General features: G+C 38.8%; 1 protein-coding gene across 3 annotated transcripts in view; it reads left to right on the top strand.

Annotated features, from left to right (window-relative positions):
* Positions 1–24,600, top strand: part of TOX (thymocyte selection associated high mobility group box) — a 307,493-nt gene that overhangs the window by 138,754 nt on the left and 144,139 nt on the right. For all 3 annotated transcript variants that reach the window (XM_043483897.1, XM_043483896.1, XM_043483898.1), the window contains exons 2-3: positions 4,688–4,753; positions 23,564–23,806. In XM_043483897.1, the coding sequence (XP_043339832.1) occupies positions 4,688–4,753; positions 23,564–23,806 (309 nt within the window). The remainder of the gene's footprint in view (positions 1–4,687; positions 4,754–23,563; positions 23,807–24,600) is intronic.

Here is a 24,600-nt window from a genome sequence, read left to right as displayed (position 1 = left end):
GGTTTATCTAATATGTGGTCCAGATGAAGTGAACTGGGGTCCTTAGTGTAATAATGCGAATACTTTGCCTTTTAGACTGCGGGGCATGCAAACGAGCCACACACAAAGCATTTTGGTTGGTCCCCCACCTATTATTTGTGATGGAGTTTAAAACAGTAGCCGTAGAGTCTAATCCCTCACTTATAATGGGTGATGGAGTATAAAGCAGTATGTCATAATGAAAAACTCTCCTACTAGAAATCTAGACTTTGATTCTGTACCCAGATGGACTACATGACCAATAAGAAGTCTGTTTCTTTAATCATAACTCCAGGGGTTCAGACATGACACCTTTGGGTTCTAAGACTGAAATTCTGGGACTCCATTCACTATAATTCAACTTCAGATGGCAACTTGATATAAACTCAAGACATGGAGGCATTCTAAGAATGTTGCATCAGCACAAGATCTGTTGAGATCCCTGGAGCCAGCTCCTGGACAGGGTGTGGTTGGGTGGAGCTGTAAAAAGTACAAGGATGATGTTAACCTGATAGGGGTCTTGCGGGGAGAGGATGGGCTGGGGCACTGGAATTCTGGCTTATTTTTCTTCTTGGGCGCAAGAGTTTGTCCAAACACAAAGAGGAATGACCAGGCTTGTTTTGACATACGTGTATCTTTGGTAACTCAGAATTCTTTGGAAAGAGGCCTTAAGTTAATTTACACTGAGATCTCTTGATTCTTGGTCAATCTACATGTTTTTTAATTGAATAAAAATCTTGAGGAAGAACAGGTTCCAGCATTTAAGTATTGCTATCTTGGCTATTTCTGTACCTTTTTTTTTATTTGTAAGAGCTTGTGCTCCTATTGTAATTCTGCTCCAGTTTTAATCTACTGTAAAACTATGAATTGTTCACATTTAGAAGCCTTCAAACCATTTTCTAAAAGCTGAATATTCTCCCTCCTTTCAAGTCACTGCCTTCTGTCGGAAGGGGATCTATGCAGTCAAGCAAATACAGTTTAATTTTTGTTAATTATACATTTCCTGAGGACTTTTTATGTGCTATCCCTAAGCCATAAGGACACTAAAGATTACCAAGATGTGTACTATCTTCTGGTAGCTCACAGCCCTAGGGAGTTAAAGCCCCAATAACAAAACCTGCCTGGAACCAGAGGGCTACCTTGGGGAGCCCAGAGGCTAGAGACAGCCCAGCCCTGACTAAGGGGAACTGAAGGATCTAAGAAACATTTCAAGAGGAGGAAGACAGTCTGGACAAAGAGGTGTGGATGTATGTGACATATACTGGGTCACAGGGAGTGGTCGTGGTGAGGCCAGACACTCTCATAGCAAAAAAATCAAGGTCATCTCTTTTTGCATCTCTACATTGCAGGTCTTCCAGAGATAAACTTTCAGAGGAGTTTTGAATATCTTGATAGTAATAGAAGTGGTAGGGGCAGGGAGGGAGGATTTATTACAAGGAGTTGACTCATGTGATTATGGAGGCTGAGAATTCCCCAGATGTATAGTTGGGAAGCTGGAGACCAGGAGTTTTGGGTTTTTTTCCTTCATTAAAAAATATTCAAACAATAATGAATGATATAGTTCCCATCCAAAAGCTGGCAGGCTTGAGACCCAGAAGAGCTGATGTTTCAGTTTGAGTCTGAAGGCAGGAAGACAGGTGTTCAGGTCAAGCAGTCAGGCAGGAAGATTTTCCTTTTACACTCAGGAGTGTCAGCTTTTTTGTTCTATTCAGACATTCAACTGATTGGATGAGGCCCACCCACAGTAGGGAGGACAGTCTGCTTTATTTATTTTTACCAATTGAGATGTTAATTTTGTCCAAAGACCCTCATAGACACACCCAGAATATTTGTCCAAACATCTGGACATTGGTGGCCCAGCTAAATTGACACATAAAATTAACCAGCAAACCACCTCCCTGTCTTTTAAGGCTTACTTATAAAGCATCCAGGAATATTCTGCCAGCCTGATTACTAAATTGTCAGCTCACTGGGACTCTTGTTCTTTGAAAGCCTCAGCTTTCTTTGAAAGCTGGTGGCTCAGCTGTTAAAGAATCTGCCTGCAATGTGGATGACCTGGGTTCGATCCCTGGGTTGGTTAAGATCCCCTGGAGAAGGGAATGGCTACCCATTCCAGTATTCTGGCCTGGAGAATTCCATGGACTGTATAGTCCATGGGGGTGCAAAGAGTGGGACACGACTGAGCAACTTTCACTTTCACTATCAAAATTCTGTACAATATCTTAACATCATTGAGATACTGTCATCAATCTTCTTTGATAATATATTGGCATTATTTTCAGAATTGATAGCTAACTCATCATTTATGGCTCAGAATATATTTGTTTTGGGGGTTACATGCATGTGTTGTAAAACCAGGCTTCTTGGCTTTGAATCCCAGCCCTGCCTCTTAGTAGCTGTGTAACTTTGAATATCTAGCTTTACTTCTCTCTGCCTTTACAGGTAATAATAATAATACCTAACTCTTTGTTGTTAAGATTAAATCACTTAATACATATTAGTTAAAAATACAGGTAGGTTGTGTGTGCGTGTTAAGTCGTTTTAATTGTGTCCGACTCTTTGCGATGCTATGGACTGTGGCCCACCAGGCTCCTCTGTCCATAGGGATTCTCCAGGCAAGAATACTGGTTACAGATACATAGAATGTACTTGAAAAAAAAATAGTTTTTCCTTTAGCAACGTATCTTTTACTTAAAATGCTGTTTCAGCCTTGGCTCAATATTACTTAAGTGCTGATACTTTTTTGAGGAAAGAGTTCTTAAGAGCGGTAACTTGAATATACTCAATTAGCACACATTTTGGAAAGACTAAAACCAAAACTTCAAAGCTTTAGTTGGCTTGAAAATGACACCAGATTTAGAAAATGAGTAAGAGAAGATGAAATGGAAAGTAACACATTTATAGAATATGCACAGGCAGAGGGGTGTTTGATTCACTTCACTACTTCTGTTCAGTTTAGTTTGCTGCAGTTAGAAACTGTCCATATTTTAAATGATTCTTTGGCATCTTAACATTAAAAACATTTATAAACAAACCAACAGTGGGCGGGGGTGGAGAAATGCTAAATGATGCTCTTTGTTAGGTTTTGAGCTGGTAGAAGTGACAGGCAGATCCCCTGAAGCTAGACTATCTTGGGTTGAAGGCATTCACCTGACTGATGGAAAACCAACCGTGGGTAAGTCAATCGGACTCAGGGCTCCTAAGCCAGATGACAAAGCAACTAAAATGTCCAGATCTTCTTTTCTGGGTGTGCTATTTCTGATTTGTCCTAACAACCACGTCTTTCAATGAGTGATTTCAGATCTGTTTAGATACGTCTATTCACATAACATGAAATATAAATATTTTCAAGATGATGCGTGAGGAAATCTTTTTGTTCTTTGAACTTAATGAGTGCCTCAAGTGTCCTTAGGGAGGTCTTTCTGTACAGCTCATGTTCATGTGGATCTTCAGGGCACCCAGTGCTGCTGACTCCAGTCCAGAGCCAGTTCCAGAGCTGAGGTGTGTCCATTTTGTTGCTAGCAGCTCACAGGTGGTGGAATGCTGTGTCTATAGCATAATTATTCTAATGGTATACAAGTATGTCCACTGTACTGCGCCTTCTACCTCCGTCACTAACTCTATTCTGTCTTGAAAAATAACCTTCCAGATATTCAAATTCCCATGTCTGAAATTAGTCTGGCAATGAACATATATTCAGACTCAGCTCTTTGAAGCTGCCTGTGTTAGTCTGTTTGATTATTTCCTTGGGAAAATTCTTCCTTTAACTAAAAGGGAAATGCTTTACCCATTTATCAAGTGACTAAAGATAGCACTTTTAAGCTGAGGATTAAGTCTGAATGGAGTGATTACTGCTTTCAAAAACCCAAATAATGAAAAGTTTGTTGTTGATGTTGTTATTGTTGCTTGAACTCTTCTACAGTTTTGTGTGTGAACTGCCCCTAGGAATTTTCTCCTCCCATCTTGCTCCTAACTTGTGAATTTGTATATGGATTTTTATGCATTTGTAATACTTATATTAATTCTATGTCTTTGAAAATCTTCGGAGAGGAAAATGTGATCATCGAGTCTGTATATTTGTATTGTTATCCACTGTTATTACCATTCTTAGACATGCTTGTAGTGTCACATGCTCTTCTCAAATATTATTATAAAGTTAAAATTTTTTAATTGTAAGGCTATTGTGATGAAGCCAATTTTAGTCTATTATGAAAACTCTGCACTCTTTCATTTTTGAGAACCAAACTCAGAATATGTTGAGCTGTGCCTTAGTATATTTTCCATTATCCTTTTCTTTCAGAAATCATGCCATCCATTTAATACTTCATTACAGCTGAACTGCAATATGTATATATGTGGTATGCAGAATGAGCCATTTTGTTTTAAAACAGATTGCAGATGAAAGGAAACCATTCATTTCTTGCTTGCTTGCTGTAATTACTAGAGCACTAATTACTCCAAATCACTGACATCCAGGGTCAGGAAAGATGACAACAGAAGCATCAGGGAATAGACATGGTTCTCTTGCTGTGACAGATTTTTCATATTTCCAACCACAGTATTTTGTTTTATGGCTACTGTTTTCCAGTTTGATGGTGAAAAAAAAAAACCAACAACAAACGTGCACACAGTCAAGATTGCTGAATGTTTACTATTATTTCATTCGCAGTTTGACGGTGAGAACATGTATATGAGCATGACAGAGCCGAGCCAGGACTATGTGCCAGCCAGCCAGGTGGGTTAATTAATCTTCTCTGCCTTGTTTCAAATTGTAATTAAACAAATTCAAAGAGTTGCATTGCAAATGAGTAGCACTATCAGTAACTGCCGCAATCAGGAATAATCATAATTTATAAACAAAGCATTTAAGCCTTGTTTCCAGTTAATGAGATCGCACTGATAAAACCCCAGAGTTGGCATTTGTTGAAAGATAATACCTTGTTTCCTCTCCAGAACGGCAAGCAGCTGTTTTGCCAGCATGATCTTTCCTAAACAGTTGTTTTACCTTTAGGAAATAAAGTCTTTACAGGTGCAGGTTATTTGAGCTTCTGACTGTGGACGAGTTAATCATTATAAGCTACACATGTCACAGGTAGCTTTAATTATCAACTATTGGGGCATTTCAGTAAAATGTTACATTGATCACCAGAATCCCATAGCTAGAGAGTGCTCTATGGCTGCTTTCAAGCCAAAACACGTGATATTATGGAAACATTTCAAGGGCACGTCTGTATCCATTTCACTGGGAATGGTTGACAAGGTGTTTAATCATGAGACGTGACAACAAAATCTGATGAAAATGTAAGTGGTTACATTTATAAAAGTGAATGTTTGGCTGTTTATTTTTAGATACTTAAGACCAGGCCTTTTGATCCAGAGTGGGTATTTGAAGCAAAATAGTAACTGCCCTCTGGGGCCACTATAACATGATATGTAAGAATACTGTAAGTAAAAATAAATGAATGAATAAATGAAAGTGAGGAAGAGTTCACAGGAGTATTTTGTGGACTTGAACATATTTTTTCTGGAAGAGTAAAAACCGTGGTAGCCTGGAGTTTCATGTGTCAGTAACTATAGTGTAAACTCAAACATTGAAAACAGTTGTTTTCAATGCCCACATATCCGCCCAAATACATTTGATAACTGAGAGGGGTGGGGAAATAGAGAACAGAAATAAAACTATTTTTCTTCATGATGGTTGTCAGTTAATTAAATCTAATATATATGTCAGGGGTGCACTTCACGGGGCTTTGAAATTTCTCTAAGAACAAAATGTCTCAGGTTTAACTCAAAACAGAGGCAGGCCTGCCTCTCCGTGAACTTTGCATTTAGAAGTTATTATGATCACTGCCTTCTCTGGTAGACATTCTGGAAACTATACAGTATTGTTCAGATGAGAAGGTCATCATTGAGTTAAAAAAGCCGTTCTACATTTCCTTTCATTCAACAGAGTCAATCACTCTCAGAATACCTTTGGAAGGTTGGGCTTCGTGTTTAGAATCATTACTTAAACTGAATTCATTCAACTAAGTAGCCGCCAAGATCCATAGGTAGTTCTGAATAGGACTGTTTGATTAAAAAATGAAAAATGTTACTATTAATTTTCTTCTAACCATCAATCCCAAAACTGTACTGACAAGTTTAGTATTACTATTAGATGAAAGCAACCTGGTATCATCTCTTTGGTGCCTTTAGGGTTTTGAAGTGTAAGGGCTAATTGAATTTGTTTGAAACAGTAGAAACACAAACTCAATAAATGATTGCTGTTATAAAGCAGCTGTTCCCTTTCGGAGAATCATTATGTCCGTCTTAAAGACTTTTGGATAAAGGATTGGAAATTCAAAGCATATACATCATAACAACTTGGCTCTTTAGATTTTTAAATTCAAGTACCATAAATACTATTAATCCCTGACTAAAATCAAACAACATTATTTTTCTTAATATTTCAGTCCAGTTACCAAGAATGTTTTAAATACCAGTGATAATTTATGAAGGAGTAAGGAGCTCCAAATACTTTATGTGCTCTGTAAAGATATGACAGCTTTGTGTGCCAGAAGCAAACTATTTTTTAATAATGCAGCACATATGAAAATGTTTTTAAAATGTGCTATTGAAAAAATTCAACTAATGTAAGATAATATATACCATGGCAGGGAATAAGCTTCACAAATTACATAAGTTGAATGGCCTTTACTAAATGTTACCCGTAACATTCCTTTTGTTTACTGTAATATGGTGTGTTCAAGAATTCATTACCAGGTATTCTTTTAGGGAATTTTAATCAATTTACCCCTTTTGGCAACAATAAATAAGACTTTAGTCATCTGCAGGGGAAAAAAGATATATAGTTTTGTTCCTTTTCCTAACACAATATACAGTATCAAGCACCTGCATAGTTTAGTAATCCAAGCTTACTTAGTATCTCTCAACAATTGTAATTCCTGTTCAATTTTCAAATCAGTACATGCTTTGGGACTTACAGACTAAGTTGCTAAGTAGCAGCATATGGTACACTACTGCTCCTGTGATGTTGCTACAAGCAAATAGCACAATTCTAAAGAAATGATTTTTATAGAAAGCCAGTGCTGGAATGGCTCCAGAAATGGAAGTACACTGTAAAAATTAATGATATTCTTTTAGATAGTCCCAAGGGGCCTCTGGCACTACATGAATTCTATACCTCGTAAGTCTAGTGTATACAAACCCTTAGAATTTTTTGCGTATGATTTTGTAATTGATAGGCAGCTTTTATATCAAATATACCACCCTATAATAAGCCTGACAAGTATGCAATAAAAACCCATGACATTTCCACTTCTGGGTTCGTTCATTAGAATATTCAGCTTTCTCCTATAATAGCCCTCAGTGTGCTGGCCACTCAGTACTTCAAACACCATTTAACTTTCTCTTATTTCGGATAGAATTTGAACCAAACAATGCAAGACTTCTTTGTGGGTTTCTAGACTCTGGCTAAGGAGGACCATGCTGCTTGGTACCTCATGAACTTGCAGGTTCCCTTCTGTATAGTTTGGGGAGAAAATGTGAGCAGCAGAAGGGAAGCCAGAAGTGAGGAGCAGCCACCGGCCATCACGAACTGCTTTCTCATTCTTAATCTGATATGTTTGATTGACCACCATGCCGAAGGACACAGCACAGAGGTGGAAGGGGACTGGACTGCCCACCTGAGCTCTGCCCCTTCTCCAGAGTCACCCAAGCCCACTTAGATGCTCATGCCAGGAAATCCTTCTTTTTCCCTGAAGTACCTTCTGTAATTCCTTATGTGTAGTCAGTTATACTCAAGATAAATGTTCATTTGAATTAAATACATCAAAGGAAACAGGAGTCTGTGTCTCTTGATAGGAACTTTGTATGGCATCGAGGTCATTTATCCACTTATTTATTTAGTTTCCTTTTCCTCTTTCTTTTTCTTCTATAGAAGTTTTAAGAGTATCATTTTCCTCCGCTACCTATTCATTCCATGCTTTCCACCCACAATGGTGAGATTCTTTACCAGTTCCCTGGACATAGGAACTCTTCCACTTCTCACCCCTCAGTTTGGGCTCTGTATGGAAATGATTGAGAAGTACTGTTTTCTGTCTTTTGGGTTTGTTTGTTTGTTTTAAATACATACAGGAAATAATTACCTGGCAGATTTTCCTGGCATCAGGTTATGGAGAATCTTTGGTTACTTGATTGAACCATGTTTTCAATAAATCACTTCCTCCTTGACTCCAATAAACCATTTCTTTCTGCTTATTTTCCTTCCCTATCCTACTTGCTTCCGTCATTTTTTCCCTCCCTCCCTTCTTATTTTTCTTCCTTTTGCCTTTCTTCCATAATTTTGGTTGTTAATTCTGAGCATCATAGTAAACCCTAAGTATTAAATGTCCTGACCTAAGATCCTATTTTACATTATTTCCAGGTTGTAAATCAGCTTTCTCTCTGCTTCTCTTTTTCTTCCCCTACTGGAATTTCTCTCTTACCTGTTTCCTCAAATCTCAAGATTAAAAATAACTGTGATAAAACATAGCAATGTTTTTCCTAGAATCTTACAACTAAGCATTTAATGTACATTTTATACCCTCCATCTTGAATGGAAAAGTTGAAAAGCATCTAGGGCAGCTCTCATGTGAGTTTCAGGTTTGATTTCTAACCTCTCTGGGCACCTGTCCTTAACAGCAGCTCAGACTCAACATATCCATTTGTCAAATCGAAATTCATCACCTCCAGCCCACTACCTCACCCCAAACTTCTTTTTTTCCTATGTTGCCTGTAGTCGTGAGATATAACACCATTCCCCAGTTACCCAAGACAGAAACTTGAAGAGTCTCCCTTAAACGCTGAGCTCTGAACTGATTCCAGATAGTACTGGTTCTACTTCTCTGCATCACTGTTGAACCTGTCTCCTCTTTTCCTTCTACATTATTATTGCCTGAGTTCTGGACCTCACAGGTTCTCATTAACTCAGCTCATCTTGCCTCACTTTCATCTTTCTGTCTTTCCTCTTGCTATTACTGAATGATCCATGTTTCTTCCTTATGCACACGTCCTTGCCTCTCTGGTTGGAGTTATTGAGACACACACCTGCCCTGCTGTGGCGTATGGCATGCGTGCGTGACTGTAGTGGGACTCATGCTTCTTTCTCTCTGGATCTCCTGTGCTTCGGTGATGCTTGGCACATTGGAAATATGCAGCTTTATTTTGTGTACATGTTTTACTCACATTAATTCTTTGAGTCTTCTACTCACAGTAGTTTTCAGCCCTGCTGTGCAGACATTTAGCAAATCTGGTCCTGCCCATTCCATTCGAGCAGCACCCCTCCACCTAGGTGTCAGTGTCTCACATATTAACAAAAGACACAACACTCTCATCACCTCAGAGAATTATTTCAAGTCCAGGACTCCAAGAATTAATGTGATAATAAACTATATAGTAACAGGCAGTTATTCTTACAGTAATATCGTATTGCTATTTGTCATACACAGTACAGTGGCAGCAGGACCAGTGGGACTGCCCAAGTTCTTTTTTGTGCAATGTTCTCTTATATCTACTGTCAGAATTGTAATATTTAATGTTTGCAAACTTACTAATAACTCTATCTGTATTTTAGTTACAGATGAGAAAATTCTCAAGGTTAGATACAGTATAAATGAAGTATGACAACAGGGCCTGGAAAGTATCATATTTTTAAGAGCACTTTCGGAAAAAAAAAAAATCTCTTGACTTAGGTCATAAAATTTCCATGATCGTGACATAAATTTGAACTATAAATTAGGCCAATTACTTTTAGATTGGTTCCTTTTGGCAGAAATTTCAGGAGTAAGGTCAGCTTGACTTTTTGACCATTCACCCAATAAAATAGCAAAGCTGCCAGGCTTTGAGTAATCTAGTTAGTCCAACAAAGTCTGGCATCTTAACAAGCCCAAACTAGTTACTCAAACCAGTCTTCAGTGTAACGTTCAAATGATTACTCTGTGCAGTCCCAGAGGTATTCATTACAGACAAAATTGCTCTTGTTGCCTTGCATACAAGCTGAGTTTTCAATGGGAAATGAACGGATGCCTGGAAAAATAGGCCACCTAATTAAGTTAAACTACTCTAGCGTTTGGCTTGACATCTTCATTACTCAAAATTAAAAAGATGCTTCACTTGAGCACACAAGTTACTATTGTTTATGTTGTTTTCTTCCTAAATTGGCTTCTTACATGGAAGTCTGTTTTTCAGAATTATATCTTGAAATAGCTCACATATTTCTTACAGTTTATAAAAATGTCTTAATAGCTGTATGGATACTGAATACCAGTGCCATACAAATATTAATATATATCTTAGAGCTCCTGATATGCAAGCACACATTAGTTTTTCTGCATATTTTCTTCGTCATTTACACTTTGATATGGTTGAAATTTAGATGATTTTTTTAACCACCCAGTCTTTATTATTGTTTTTGTTATTATTAGTTGGGTCTTGACTCTGTAACCAGAGAAGGCAATGGGACCCCACTCCAATACTCTTGCCTGGAGAATCCCATGGACGGAGGAGCCTGGTAGGCTGCAGTCCATGGGGTTGCTAAGAGTCAGACATGACTGAGTGACTTCACTTTCACTTTTCACTTTCATGCATTGGAGGAGGAAATGGCAACCCACTCCAGTGTTCTTGCCTGGAGAATCCCAGGGGTGGGGGAGCCTGGTGGGCTGCTGTCTATGGGGTCGCACAGAATTGGACATGACTGAAGCGACCTAGCAGCAGCAGTGACTCTGTAACCTATAAATGATCAGTTATATGAGAAATGGAATTTCTCAAAAAAAATTCAAATAGAGCATAAAGTTTAAGCTGAAATTCATTTGTCCAGTAGAAGTGTTTTATATTAACTCCTCTAACAGAGCTATTTTGGGAACATTTTAAAACACAAACACATGTAAAGCACACCATCCCCTGATTGCCAGTTCCTACTCATTGACACTAATGAGGCTGCTGACAGGTTAAATGTTGTGTATCATATACATTTCCAAGCTGTGGGATTTGCAAATATAGGACTCATTTTTTATTTCAGAAAATGAATATTTGTTGCTGGGTATGTTTAAGAATTTTATTATAATTGTCTGATAGTATATATTTTTAAGCATTAGACAAAAGCATTTCAATGATAGAAATTATGAAACTATCTGAATGGAATGGCATGTGTGGCAAAAACAGATTCTGAAAAAGCATCTAGCTCCGTGTGGAGGATGGTTTGCTCTGGGGACAACTGCCAAGTGACACCAAGACATTTTGGCACTGGCCAAGGCGCCATGACTCTAGCACACACCCTGACCAATTTGGTTGATTTTGATACATTGTGAAAATGGCCCTTTGACTTTTTGCAGATGTTTTGCTTTAGCATACAAGCAGTGATGAAAAACTAAATGATCCTTCTTGTTAAATTTTGGCATATATATACGTGTTAGATTTTTTTTATCACTTATAATAAACTCTTTGCAACCCCGTGGAGTATGAAGTCCATGGAATTCACCAGGCCAGAATACTGGAGTGGGTAGCCGTTCCCTTCTCCAGGGGATCTTCCCAACTCAGGGATCGAACCCAGGTCTCCCACATTGCAGGCAGATTCTTTACCAGCTGAGCCACCAGGGAAGCCCAAGAATACTAGAGTGGGTACCCTATCCCTTCCCCAGGGGATCTTCCCAACCCAGAGATTGAACCCAGGTCTCCCACATTGCAGGCAGATTCTTTTCCAGCTGAGCTACCAGGGAAGCAAACCTGTCACTAAAGAATGTCTAAATAATAGGTATGGCATTCAAGTTAAGAATAGCAGTATGTCGAATGATGTCATCTGTCTCTGCCAACTCCACTTCCAAGACACTTAAAAGATTGTTCCAAACAAACACTAAAATTTCATTATGCCAATATGTCAAGTAGAAGTGATATCACCCATTTTTAGTATAAGAACACTGAGGCTTAGAAAAGCTGTCTTTCCACCCATCCCTGTTTCTTCTGAGACCACTCTCTTCATAGCCTCACCTGCCACCCAAACACCTTATAAAAAAATGTCAAGTTTCCCTTCACAATTTCAGTTCCTTGGTTTTAGATCATACTTAGGCTGGACTTCCCAGAAACACAAAGAGAGTTTCAATTTAATCTTTATATTCCTATTTTCTTTCTTTCTCCTGTGTTTATTCTGATCTATGTTATTTTGCAGTTTGGACCTAAAAATTTCTAACTACAATCCTTATGGTTTGAGATTAACTGGTGGCTCTCTTGGAAAATGCTCGGCATACATGCCTGCCTTTTGTACATTATGATCATTGATCCTGTTGCAAGCAAAGTCAAACAAGTAAATTCTTAGTTTTGGCATCAGATTTTTCAACTAGAATGGCCTGGTCTGAAACTCCCATGGGTTCTGAGGGTCATGATTTGAGACCAATAGAGAAGCCTTCCTTGGATGTGTCTGGGCCTCCTAGCATTTCAGGAGAAGGCTCACCTTCAAGAAGAGCTAAGCCTATTGTGAGTAGTTATTTTCTGAACTCACAAACCAGAGTGGCCTTGGAGGAGAGGGAACTGGGGCAGGCCACAGGATTGCAGGGCTGGAGCAGGGCCCACAGCCCTGGACAGCAGTTGCCTTCGGAGAAGCCTGAGCTCACCTGTACCGTGAGCACTGAGCTGTTTACTTCTTATACTCCGACCGCAGTTAAGTGTCTTGCTTGACAAGATGATGCTAAGTTTTAGCAGGAAACTTCTGCTTGACTGGAAGTTTAGGTTAGCATTCCCCTTACCCCCAAGGTAACAAGTGAAGTCAATCAATAACAGTAATAACTGTCAGTTGGCAGCTACCTGTATCTGTAAGGAGATAAGCTAAGGCCTTGCATGTGTTACTTCATTGAATCCTTACAACAGTCCCCAGAGGATGAAAGTGGTAGAGGGACTGACCAAACATCAAAAAAACAGTACAGTTCCAGTTCTGGCCTGGGAAGGCCTAATGCCCAAGTCAGACTCCATCCTTGGGCCACAAGGTCACCCTGTATTTTAGAACTTTAAGGTCAAAATGTTTATGTGCTAATCTCAGTCCTTGTTAGTATTCACATAACTGCATGTGTTACCTTGTGTGCGGTTACTCTGAAAAATAGCAGGTTGAACCAAATGAAATTGCAGATATTTGACCATCTTTTCCCTACCAAAGCAGCAATTTCATATTTTGTTCAAACACACTTTAAAAACTGTGCAGAGGTGTTTATTTGCAGTGCCTGGCTTCTTTTATCCAAAACAGTGATTCCTTTTTTCCCCTTTTCCATACCCTGGCAACCATAGTTGTCCCCATTTCCTGTGTATTTTCATTGCTTTTCTTGTCTGGGTTGAGGACTCTTCCTATTCTTGGAGCTTTTCCTTTTCTCGACCAAAACATAAACAAAGTCTAGAAGGTCTTCCATCAAAGAGGTCATCCCCCTTCTCCAGCTTTCCCAGGGATCCAGCTTCTGTGTAACTGAAGGAGGAAGAATTCTAGCTTCTTTAAACTCAGAAAATTATCTCCAGTTGTTCATCTTTTTTCCCCCTCACCCCTATCTTCAGCTCCATTTCAGTAGGAGCTTTCTTGGAAGTAAAGACCGTGGGAAGTGAGATGATCCTCAGATACCTAGGGATCCACTTGTAACTGCTTCCTGGGGAAGGATTCAAAGAGTAGAAATTGTATATCAGAGAATGATGATCTTTCCTTTTTCTCTCCCCCTTAATTGAAGGAGGAGCCAAACCAAGAGCAGAGGCCATCTATTTAGTTCCTCTGCCAATCTGGCTTTTTGCTGAAGAAGGTCGGTTTACATACCCAACATTTACTGATTTCTGTACAACAGGAAAAAATGAAAAGAATGACCATAAACACATGTAGTTTGTATTTTAAATTTTACATAAAAATATGTACATGTAAAAATAGGCCAACCCTGAATGCTCAAATCCATGTTGGCTGCCTGTGTGTGATTTAGCAAGAAGAATCTGACCATAAGCAAAAGTCAATTTAGCACAGGTTTCTTAAAAAAGAAAATTTTATTAAAGCTCAGGGGCCATTCATGCTTTAAATAGTATATTAAACCCCATGTATTTTATTCAATTATTGAATGTAAAAAAATTCTGTGTAACGATGCTTTGAGTTTTCCCTGTGCTCAACTAGCTGTCTAAATACAAGCACATCATTTAACCTCTTTACTCCTCATTTTTTTCATCTACAGAGTGGGGGTATAGTCTCTGAAGTCTTCTCTCAAGCAGGCATTCTGTAATTTCATTTTCACATAAGCATAAAACTTTATAACATTATCCTTAGGAAAAAAATACCTAAGGTTATTCACTGCAATGTGATTCATAAAGGAGAAAAACTAGAAATACACTAAATGTTTGGTATAAGTTACTGGAAACTGGGGTAAGTTACAGAAGATGCACACAATGACATAATATGTAGTTGTTAATAATAATGTAGATGCTATTTGTAGGCATGAAAAATATTCACAATCCGTTTTAAGTGATTCTCTGATGGTATAATAATGCAGCTGACATTTATTGATATCCCTGGTGGCTCAGAGGTTAAAGCGTCTGCCTACAATGTGGGAGACCTGGGTTCGATCCCTGGGTCAGGAAGATCCCCTGGAGAAGGAAATGGCAACCCACTCTAGTATTCTTGCCTGGAAAATCCCATGGACGGAGGAGCCTGGTGGACTACAGTCCACGTGGTCTCAAAGAGTCGGACACAACTGAGCGACTTCACTTTCACTTTCACTTATGAGCTAGTATATTACTCAGATTATTTATCAGTCAGTTCAGTTCAGTTGCTCAGTCATGTCCAACTCTTTGTGACCCCATGGACTGCAGCACGCCAGGCCTCCCCGTCCATCACCAGCTCCCAGAGTTTACTTAAACCTATGTCCGTTGAGTCAGTGATGCCATCCAACCATCTCATCCTCTGTCATCCCCTTCTCCTCCCACCTTCAATCTTTCCCAGCATCAGGGTCTTTTCAAATGAGTCAATTCTTTGCATCAGGTGGTCAAAGTATTGGAGTTACAGCTTCAGCATCAGTCCTCCCAATGAATATTCAGGACTGATTTCCTTTAGGATGAACCGGTTGGATCTCCTTGCAGTCCAAGGGACTCTCAAGAGTCTTCTCCAACATCACAGTTCAAAAACATCAATTCTTTGGCGTTCAGCTTTGTTTATAGTCCAACTCTCACATCCATGCATGACTACTGGAAAAACCAAAGCTTATATTATGTCATTTATCTCAATTAACCCTGAGGCACCCTAAATGAATTGAATACTATTACCATTCCTGCTTTACAGATTTGGAAACTAAGGTTTAGGAGCATTAAGTACCTACATCTGCTAAGAGAGAAGATGAGCACTGCATATAGCATTTCTAGCTCCAAAATCAGAGTATTATGATCTGACTTTGGTTATTAAAAATAAAACAAAATTCCAGAACAAAGTAGCAAACATGGACTGAAAAGAATCTTGAAAGAATGTGACTTTTTCATGTATGTTTTCTTTTCTTTTTTTCTTCTCTCTTTTAACATGGATTATTTATAAAATAAACCAAAAAAAAATTGTAGAACTGAATCTCAATGTGAGACTTGAAGACCTCTGGAAAACTATAAAGAAGGATAGGCGGTTTTTGTACATGAAATTTATACTAAGCAATGAAACTTTAAGTGTTTTAATTATCCCCTTTAAACACTGAATGTAGAATGATGATCTGTTAGCAGAACATCCTTAGGCCTCTACTAGGGTTTCAGAAGTAGCTCCCCCACATCAGTCTGCTCTCCCTAATCAGCACCCCTGTGTGGTTGGGAATATAGGGGGAGGGATGGCACATTGTTTCACAGAAGCTTTATTTTTCAGTCAAGGAGAAGGTCCTTATGGCAACAGCACACAACACCTGATTTTAAAATGTCCCCTAAAAATACAGCTCAGAGACTCATGTAGGCTCCCACACAATACTGAGAGGAAATAAATCTCTTCCCACTCCAGCATCCTTAATGAATTATGGCAAGAGAAACGCCTGTGTATAAGTGCTAAGGACTTTTCTGGACTTTTCTTGAAATCCCGGAGAATGGCCATAGCAGCATTCATGACACCCAGAAGAGTGTTTCTGGGGTAGGGTTTCCCTACACCTCCCACCCCTGTTTTGAGAGTGCTTAGCCCTCTGTCCTGATCCCACTAGATCCTTAAAGCTTCAGCCTGTGAACCCCACCTCAAGGGTCAGAGCTCTCCCAAACCTGGCCCCAGTGTCCGCAATCATCTGGGGAGGCCTCACATTAACCCTGTTTGCTGATTTCATTCAGGCTTTGCACCCTGCCCGTTTTTAATAATCTGATAAAAATGAGTCCCAGTAGAGGCGCACACTGGGCTTAGTACCCCAAAGTTTGTTTTGCTTAGTGGGCTCAATCTTGCCCTTGAAGTTTTCTTAGAGATTGAAGACCTAACCTCCCTGTTGAACCTTCTTGCTGCATTACCTGGATTTGCTTGTCAGTTTCGTGGTCTTTCCTTCATCACTTACTGCATCTGAGCAGAAGTGTCTGATTTTTAGGTCCTGTTACCAGGGTGAATTTCCTGTGCCCCGTCATCCCAGCTTCAAATAATTCTTCTTTCATTTACACCCAGATATCACTTAGCTTGACAATTGACATGCTGTTTTATTGGAAGTGTTTTTCTCTCTTGTCTAATTTACTTCCTTTATAACAAACTCTTGTAGTTCTTTGTATCTCAAATCACACTTTGCAGAATGCCTTACACATAGTAGGTACACAACAAATGCTTCTAGGACAGATGAAGCACTGATTGCCTTTTACTTAAAGAGGTTACAAAAACTAATGAGCACAAATGAAATAAATGTGGTACGTTCTACCCAGAATTGCATTTTGATAACTGTTGCTTGAAAAATTAGTGCATTGTGTGTTTTTAAATGAAGATGATTTATTGCTATTGTCTAACGTGAAGAAAGACAAAAAAATTGTTTGCAGGATCATTGGCTTGAGCACATCAATGGCACTGTTGGACAATTCTTGCTGAGTGTTCAGATGATTTATGTAACAGACTGAAGCTTTCCACAGTAATACATTATAGTTTCAAGCTATCAACCCTTGTTCACACAGAGACAAAAGAATCTGAAAAATACCTACTTCTGAAGGTCTTCTCAAAAGAAATTGCAGATAATGTTGATGCTATTTAAATTCTTTTGAGAGAAAGCACCATTACATGCAATATCTTAACTTCTGAAAACATACAAAGGAAGTTTATTATTTTCTTAATGAACTCAATTTACTTTGCTTTTCATTCAGTTATTTAAATTATGCAACAAGAATTTTTAATAATACAAGATGAAACATTTTTAAACACTGGAATTTTTCTATCCTGAACTTTCAGGAATTATGTTATAGATTAAAAATTAAGGCCTTTCATATACATTTGATGGCAGTGCTATTTATTTATCTTTCAAATAAAGATCTATATGGGAAACATGTTTTACAGTGTTCTAACCATTGCCATATTTTTAGTGTGCGCATGATCACATGAAGCCATCACATAATTTAAAGATACGTACAAGATGATATCTTTTGAATTCTTCTGAGTTATGGGACTTGTCAACAAAGATTGAACATTCTGTATAATGAATACAATGTGTGGACAGAGACCCACAAATACAAGACCCTTCTGGTGGAGAAACTAGATTTTTAGAAGAAAAGACAAAGTCCAGAAGAGATTTCCCATTATTTGTTCCTGGTCAGCATTTATTAACCCTCTTATCTAAACAGTACAAAAAAATATAAATTCTCTGTAGTCAAAAGAAAAATCAGCTTAATTTATCTATCCAGATGTAATAATTCAGAATAAGAACAAAAATTAAGGACAGACTGTAGTGAAAGGAAGTGTGGATTGTAGAAGGAGAAAACAATGTAGACAGGATACCTAGGCTATGAAATATATAAAGCAAAATGATGAAAAAGAAATGTCATTTAACAGGCAGGGGAATGAGATCTTCCAGAAATCGGGCGAGAGATTTTCCTTCTTTTTTCACTGAATTGGAGATGCCAGGGGTGGTTGGACATGGGGAAGGACAGTGGCTTTAGTCAAGTGGCTAGAAAGGTTCCCCAAAGATCATATGAGAAGGCTCTTCTGTTACTTTCCTAGCCCAACTCTTGATTGTTGTCTCAAAAACAAACCATCTGATTAGCAATTTGACTACAGTCTCCAAGGGAATATGGTCTTCCTTTGGACATAAGACAGTATGTTAGAAAATGCAGCTTTTGTTGCAAGCTTAGAGACTGAAATTCTGCTTCACAGATTCATCCATGGGTTAGTAGGTTGGCACTGTCAGTACTGATGGGTGCTGGCCTGCAGCAAAAGTCTCTGAAGAATCAGTTGTGGCCCTCTGTACTTGAGGTCCTTGTTGTCTGAGCTCTTCAGCATTCTTCACCTATTCACCATTTCCCACTGTCTTGTTATTCTTTAATTCCAAAATTGCAGTTTAATTCCCATTAAAATAAAGACAAAAGATATTTACAGGGAGAAATTAAATGAACATATTATGTATGAATGGGGCAACACTTTGCTTCAATGTGAGGTTTGATCAATGGTAAATATACTGAAATTCCTTTATTATGATGTCTAATCCTCTTCCATTTGGTCTGTACTTGTTTGTTTTCTCAGATATGATCCAGTTTTTGGTGTACATAAACCCATTTTACAATAAGCATAGCTATGCCAAAGCTGCCATTTATTAAGAACTTTCTATGTGGAAGACATATATTATTAGGCATTTACCCATCTTATGTTTTTGTTTTCATGCTCCTAAGACCCATAAAGCAGGTTTTGAAACTGAGGCTCACCAGCAGTAAGAAAGCTGCCCCGGAACCTACACTAATAAATGCTTCCAAGAGCCTGGAGCAGCCCCATCTGCTGGACTCGAGAGGCTCCAGTGTTTCCAGCATACCACTTGGCCTTCTTATCAGTCTCTGAGGAGGCATTATAAGTATGCTCAACCAGTCCAAAATCTGTCTCCTCATCAGAGAAAGATGTAGCACTTTATACGCTAAATATGCAAATGCCAATGGTAAGGTTTTAAGAAATTGACTTGAACAGATACTGGATCTGTTATTTAGGACCATAGAAACAGTCTCTCAAGGATGATAATATTTTGGAATTACTACTTTACTGCTCCCAGCATTCCCCTCGTGGCCTTGGAGAAGTTCGCGTACATTCCAGTGGTAGTAGAGTCCTGTGCTGGCACGTTCTGTGACCTTGGCTTCTGCCCCCAAGACACACGGGGGCTCATGGAGCTCCCCCCCACCCCGACTCTAGGACAGAGCTGTGTCTGGGACCAGTGAGAAGTCCTGGGATCAGGAGAGTCTGGCTAAGTAGCAATGATCAAATTTTGAGTTCTTCGAATCGTTTGGATCATGCTGACTGGCTATGGTTTAGAGCAAATCACTTTGCATGCTTCTTTGTTTCCAGTTCGCCGTTCATTAACTTGGTGAAGATCCAAGGTAAAATTAAACATATTGGCTTGAATTTCATACCTTTATTTAACTCAGTACTTTCTCTTCATTTGTGGAGATGGTCTCCACTGATTTTTGTCATTTCTTGGGGAGGAGGCAGCTGCATGGCTCAGACTGCTCAGAAGACTCTGATCTCTACACAGGGAGGGGTGAACGGCACTATCAAGGCTGATCAGGAAGATGATGCCACCTTGAGGGTCCATACCTGCTCTTCTCCAGCACTGTACCCTGGAACTCAGCCCCCTAGGTTCTCAGAGACCATGGACTGATCCTTGGTGGCCTCTAATTCAGCTGAAAAAATACATAGTCCTGGGTCTCATAGGGATATGCAGGGTCTTAGGATCAAGTGATCTTTGGTGTCAAGAAAATTGGAGGATGAAAGTTTTTTAATACCTGGCCTCACTGAGACTTGAAGGAAGAAAATAAGCCCGAGTCAGAAAAGGACCCTGAATTGGTAGAAAGTGCAAGGAATGACCTTCATTGAAGCTTCTCTGACTACTCACCCCTGGGATCATCACTGATGTCCAGTTTCTATGCTCAGTGCACCCTCTCATGCCCCCTGTGGCCGCTTGTCTAGTGAGGCCGACCCCTTGGGATCCTGATGTGGAACTGAGCCTTCTGCCTGGTCCTTAGCTGCATTGGGGTTAGGGCCAACAGCTCCTGAGAGCCAGGAGCCCCAAACCGCCCTTAGGAATCCTCTGGGACCTCTGCGTTACTGCGGGGTGGTAAGTGCAAGCCACTTCGGAGGGACAGATGAATAGCCAGAGAGGGCCACCAAGCCACCCCACCCCGGCATTCTCAGGCTGCTCAAGCTTTGACACCTTTCACAGGATATAGTGCTTTCACTTCCTGACTGTGCCGAGCAGCCAGCATTCCATCCCATGTGGTCATCTAGCCAGTGCATTCTGGAGAATTCAGTGTGTGTATTCATGCCCATGCCATAGCATGGGTATGTTCATAAACTTTATGCCTTTGAAAAAGGCATCTTCTCATTCACTTACTCTTGTATGCATTCGTTCAGTGATTCATTTGTTAATTCATTCAACAAGCATTGAATGCTGACTGTAACCAGGCAGCTTTGTGGAGAATGAGGGAAATACTGAGTCATAAGCGATTGTTACATAACCCCCCAAACTGCAAATTGCTTGTAATATATAATTTGCTATGGTTAAGTCATACTTACTAGATTTTAAGAAATCAAAATAAAGTCATGTCATGGAAGTCAGTGTTGAAGAATTACCTAACTCTTTTCCAAATTTAAAAAGTAGTTAGTAATTAGTCTGGCAGTGAAGTTTTTCTAAGTTCTATGACATTTTGACATTTATGCAATTACCATGATACTTTTATATGGCATCAATTTACACTGTAATAGGCTCCTGGCAAATAACCATCTCATGACTTCTAATGTAAAGAACATAAACTACTAAGTAACCTTTTGTTGTTAAAATTCTTGATCCACATACTACCCATTACCGGTTAAGTTGTGGGATCTGTGGCTTTGGTATATAAGTGCATGGATTAAATAACATTAATGTGTAATTACATGAAAATAAACCATGTAGTTTAGTTAAATTGCAGTACAATTGTTATCACTGGATGTAAAGTGATACCAATTAAATTCCTTTAAAACACCGCAAATTAAGATTTAACGACTAGAGAAATTCTAGAATGTAAGTTATAGTACACCATAGGTAGAATATCCCTGGGTATTTTCAGATGTTTAATGGCCATTTATAAAGTTAAAAACATCTTTTTCCTTTTTGACTGGAATTAATTGTACTTTATTCAGGCAAATTTCAAACAGACATCAGATAACTTCTTAAAAGACATGTATTAACAAGTTCAGCCTTCTGAAATATTGACAAAAAGTCGAATTATGAATACTTGTGCTCTTATAGAGTAAATATTAGATTTTAGTGGGATGGGCATTGGGGTAGAATTTGGGACCAGGAAAAACATGATACTAACGCTAATACAAACTCTTAAATTGTAAAATTTTATCAATCAAAAACAGTTGAGTATTAGCAACTTTGTATCATTTAACTTAACAAAATAATAGAAATGAAACATTACACAAGTATTAGAATTAAAAATACTTTCCTCCTTCTTATATTCATCCCTCAAATGTACTGATTGCTTGCCAGCTAAATGAAAGTTATTTAACTTCAGCCTCTCAATTTTTTCTTTAGGAAAACAGGGTAATAATAGCCACACAAAGGATTATTGTAAGGATTAAATGAAGACAGCGTAGTCAAAGGACTCAATACAGTGCTTTACACAAAGTCAGCATTGATATATGTGCTTCCTTTCCCCTCCCCCATCTTGCATCTTTTACATTTACTTATATGAATACTTGTACCCGGGGCTGATGGTATAGATCTGCAGATTCAAGGTCTAAAATATTTTAAGCAAGTGAGAATTTAATCAAGCTTGCAGTTTTCACACAAAGCACTAATATATTTTTCAGTCAGGAGGCAGATATTGTAAACAGGAAAATTTGGAAACTTATGATTGAACTTACAGTGCTGGTGACTTTTTTTTTTAGCAGAACTTTAGATACTTAAGAAAAATTATCTACAGAGATGAATCAAATCTTTCCCTCATACACCCCGGTCTGTAACCCACACGTGCCTCTACGTGACCTGGTCTCCATGCCAGATGTTCTAAGTAGCTCTTCATTTAATCATGTCTTCTGACAAAACCTAAACAAATATATCAAAACTTGTACAACATTTAGCAAGTGCAACTTGAAGATTTTCTTTCTGTTAGACAAATAGACGCCATCTGGAAAAAATAACCCCAGGCGCTTGGAAGCAGGAATATGCAGCTTATTGGCTGAACACCCCATGAATACCTTAGACTACTTTCTTTGGCTCCTACCCTCTGCCTGCTCATTTCAAATCTTGCACACTCCAGCAGGCGTGCTGCTGTCAGACAAGCGAGCCCTTGTTACCCACGCGCTCAGACACTAGGAAGACTCGCTTACTTTGAAAGATAGGCTTGCAAGAGTTATCTGGACCCACTTTGTTTCCTTCACATTATGGCACCTGCTCTCTAAAGACTGCTGACTCTCGCTGTGTTCTGATATGAATTGGTAACAGCATTTTACTAATCAGTTCCGTGTTTACCACATTCTGTTTTTAAGCAGTAGTGTCCTCGTATACTTTTTCCTTTCTTCTTTGCTCCCTCCCTTCCTGTTTTATCTAAAAGCTACTTTCTAAAAGGAAAAAGCCACTCATATGTTACTTATTTTACTAATTTACTTTTATTCCTAAATTAGTATTATAGTGATATTCATGTTATTTTGCCTTTCATAATTAGCCAAACTGCATTTCAATGATTTTGTCATCTTCTAGGGGAAAATCAAATAAATGTGAATAGTCAGAAATCAAGAAAATTTATCTTAATTTTTATTTTGATGACATAATCTTCATGATAAAAATAGCTTTTAATGGCACAGTCTTCATATGTCCAACTTTCTCTGCTACCATACTTACACAACATACTTAAGTTATAGCTTTACTAAGTTTTTGTCTTTTGTCAGTTGTGAGCTTGTAGCACTTCAAACCACAGAAGCAGTCACCTCAGAACTTCTGGAATTCATTTTATTACATCTCATGATCTGAGTAGTAGGGAGCTCTACGAAACATGTTTGATCAAATATTAATTTTATAAATTGCTTTTCCTTCCCCACAATTCCTATGAAAAAGGTATTCAACTAGATTAAAACTCTGGAAAATTTTAATGGGACCTTTGAAATCTGTTTGAGCTTAGCTTCTTGGAAAAATAAAACTGCCTAATGGAAGCACTCTTTATACGAGAAGTGGTTGTGCCTTTGAGGCAGTTTTCTTCCATGCATAATAGAGAACTTGCAGCGGGATAATCTGAGTATTGGAAATGTCTTTGCCAGATCTTTAATGCTGCTTGTAATAATATCTGAAGGGGTCGTGTGTGTTTGTTCACCATGATGAGAAGAAGGGGATGGTAATTTGCAACAATATCACCGTTGTCTTTTCAGTCCTACCCTGGCCCAAGCCTGGAAAGTGAAGACTTTAACATTCCGCCCATCACTCCTCCTTCCCTCCCTGAACACTCTCTGGTGCAGCTGAATGAGGTCGAACCTGGTTACCACTCTCTGTGTCACCCAATGAACCATAATGGCCTGCTACCGTTTCATCCACAAAATATGGACCTACCTGAAATCACCGTCTCCAATATGCTGGGACAAGACGGAGCACTGCTTCCCAACTCCATTTCTGTGGTAAGAGTCTGCTTCCTGTTTTGTGTTGGGGAGTGGGGGACACCACACTGACAAGGTCTAAATTCATGTGAGGAGCTTTCAATCATCGTAACATGGCTTTCTGAAACTAGAATAGTTCTCAGCCATGGAAGATGTTCTCCATAAATCCTGTAAAATCCTAATAAAGTTTTCCATCTTATATTTAAGTCAAAGCAAAATCGATTAACCACATGTTTGATCACTTATATTTATAACCCAAAGTACTAAATACTGTTTGACCTGAATGTCCGGTCATGTGGTCAAACTGTCTTACTAGCTTTAGATAAAAATTATCATGAAGGTGCTATGTCTCATCCAGTACAGGATTTCTCACCACAAGCAAGATCCCCCACATCTTCTGGGAACTGCTATGAAGGTTTGTTTTACCCCTGTTTTCTGCTCTCAAATCCCACAAATTTATATAATCAGAAAGCAAGACAACAATCTTCATCTTTATTTTGAAGGTATAAGTTGGGTGATCAAAATTTATCTCCACTAAAATGCTCCTGTATCTTGGACTTTGTTGTTACTCTGAATCTTATAATGTTCTACACTTCTCAAATTTAGTAAGAATATGTATCACCAGAAAATTAGCAAAACTTAAATTCTTAGCCCCTACCCAAAAGTCCAAGAGTCTGTATTTTTAACAAGCATCCTGTGCTTGAGAATACAGACATCATAAAATCTTTCCTTCTGACTCTTATGTCATTTAAAACCTTAATAATTTCTCTGTCTATATCTCACGGAGTGAAAAATATTGTCATCAGTATATGGCC

Source organism: Cervus canadensis, chromosome 12 (genome assembly GCF_019320065.1).
Source record: "Cervus canadensis isolate Bull #8, Minnesota chromosome 12, ASM1932006v1, whole genome shotgun sequence".
In the NCBI taxonomy this organism is placed as follows: domain Eukaryota; kingdom Metazoa; phylum Chordata; class Mammalia; order Artiodactyla; family Cervidae; genus Cervus; species Cervus canadensis.
This window is presented reverse-complemented; position numbering and strand designations above follow the sequence as displayed.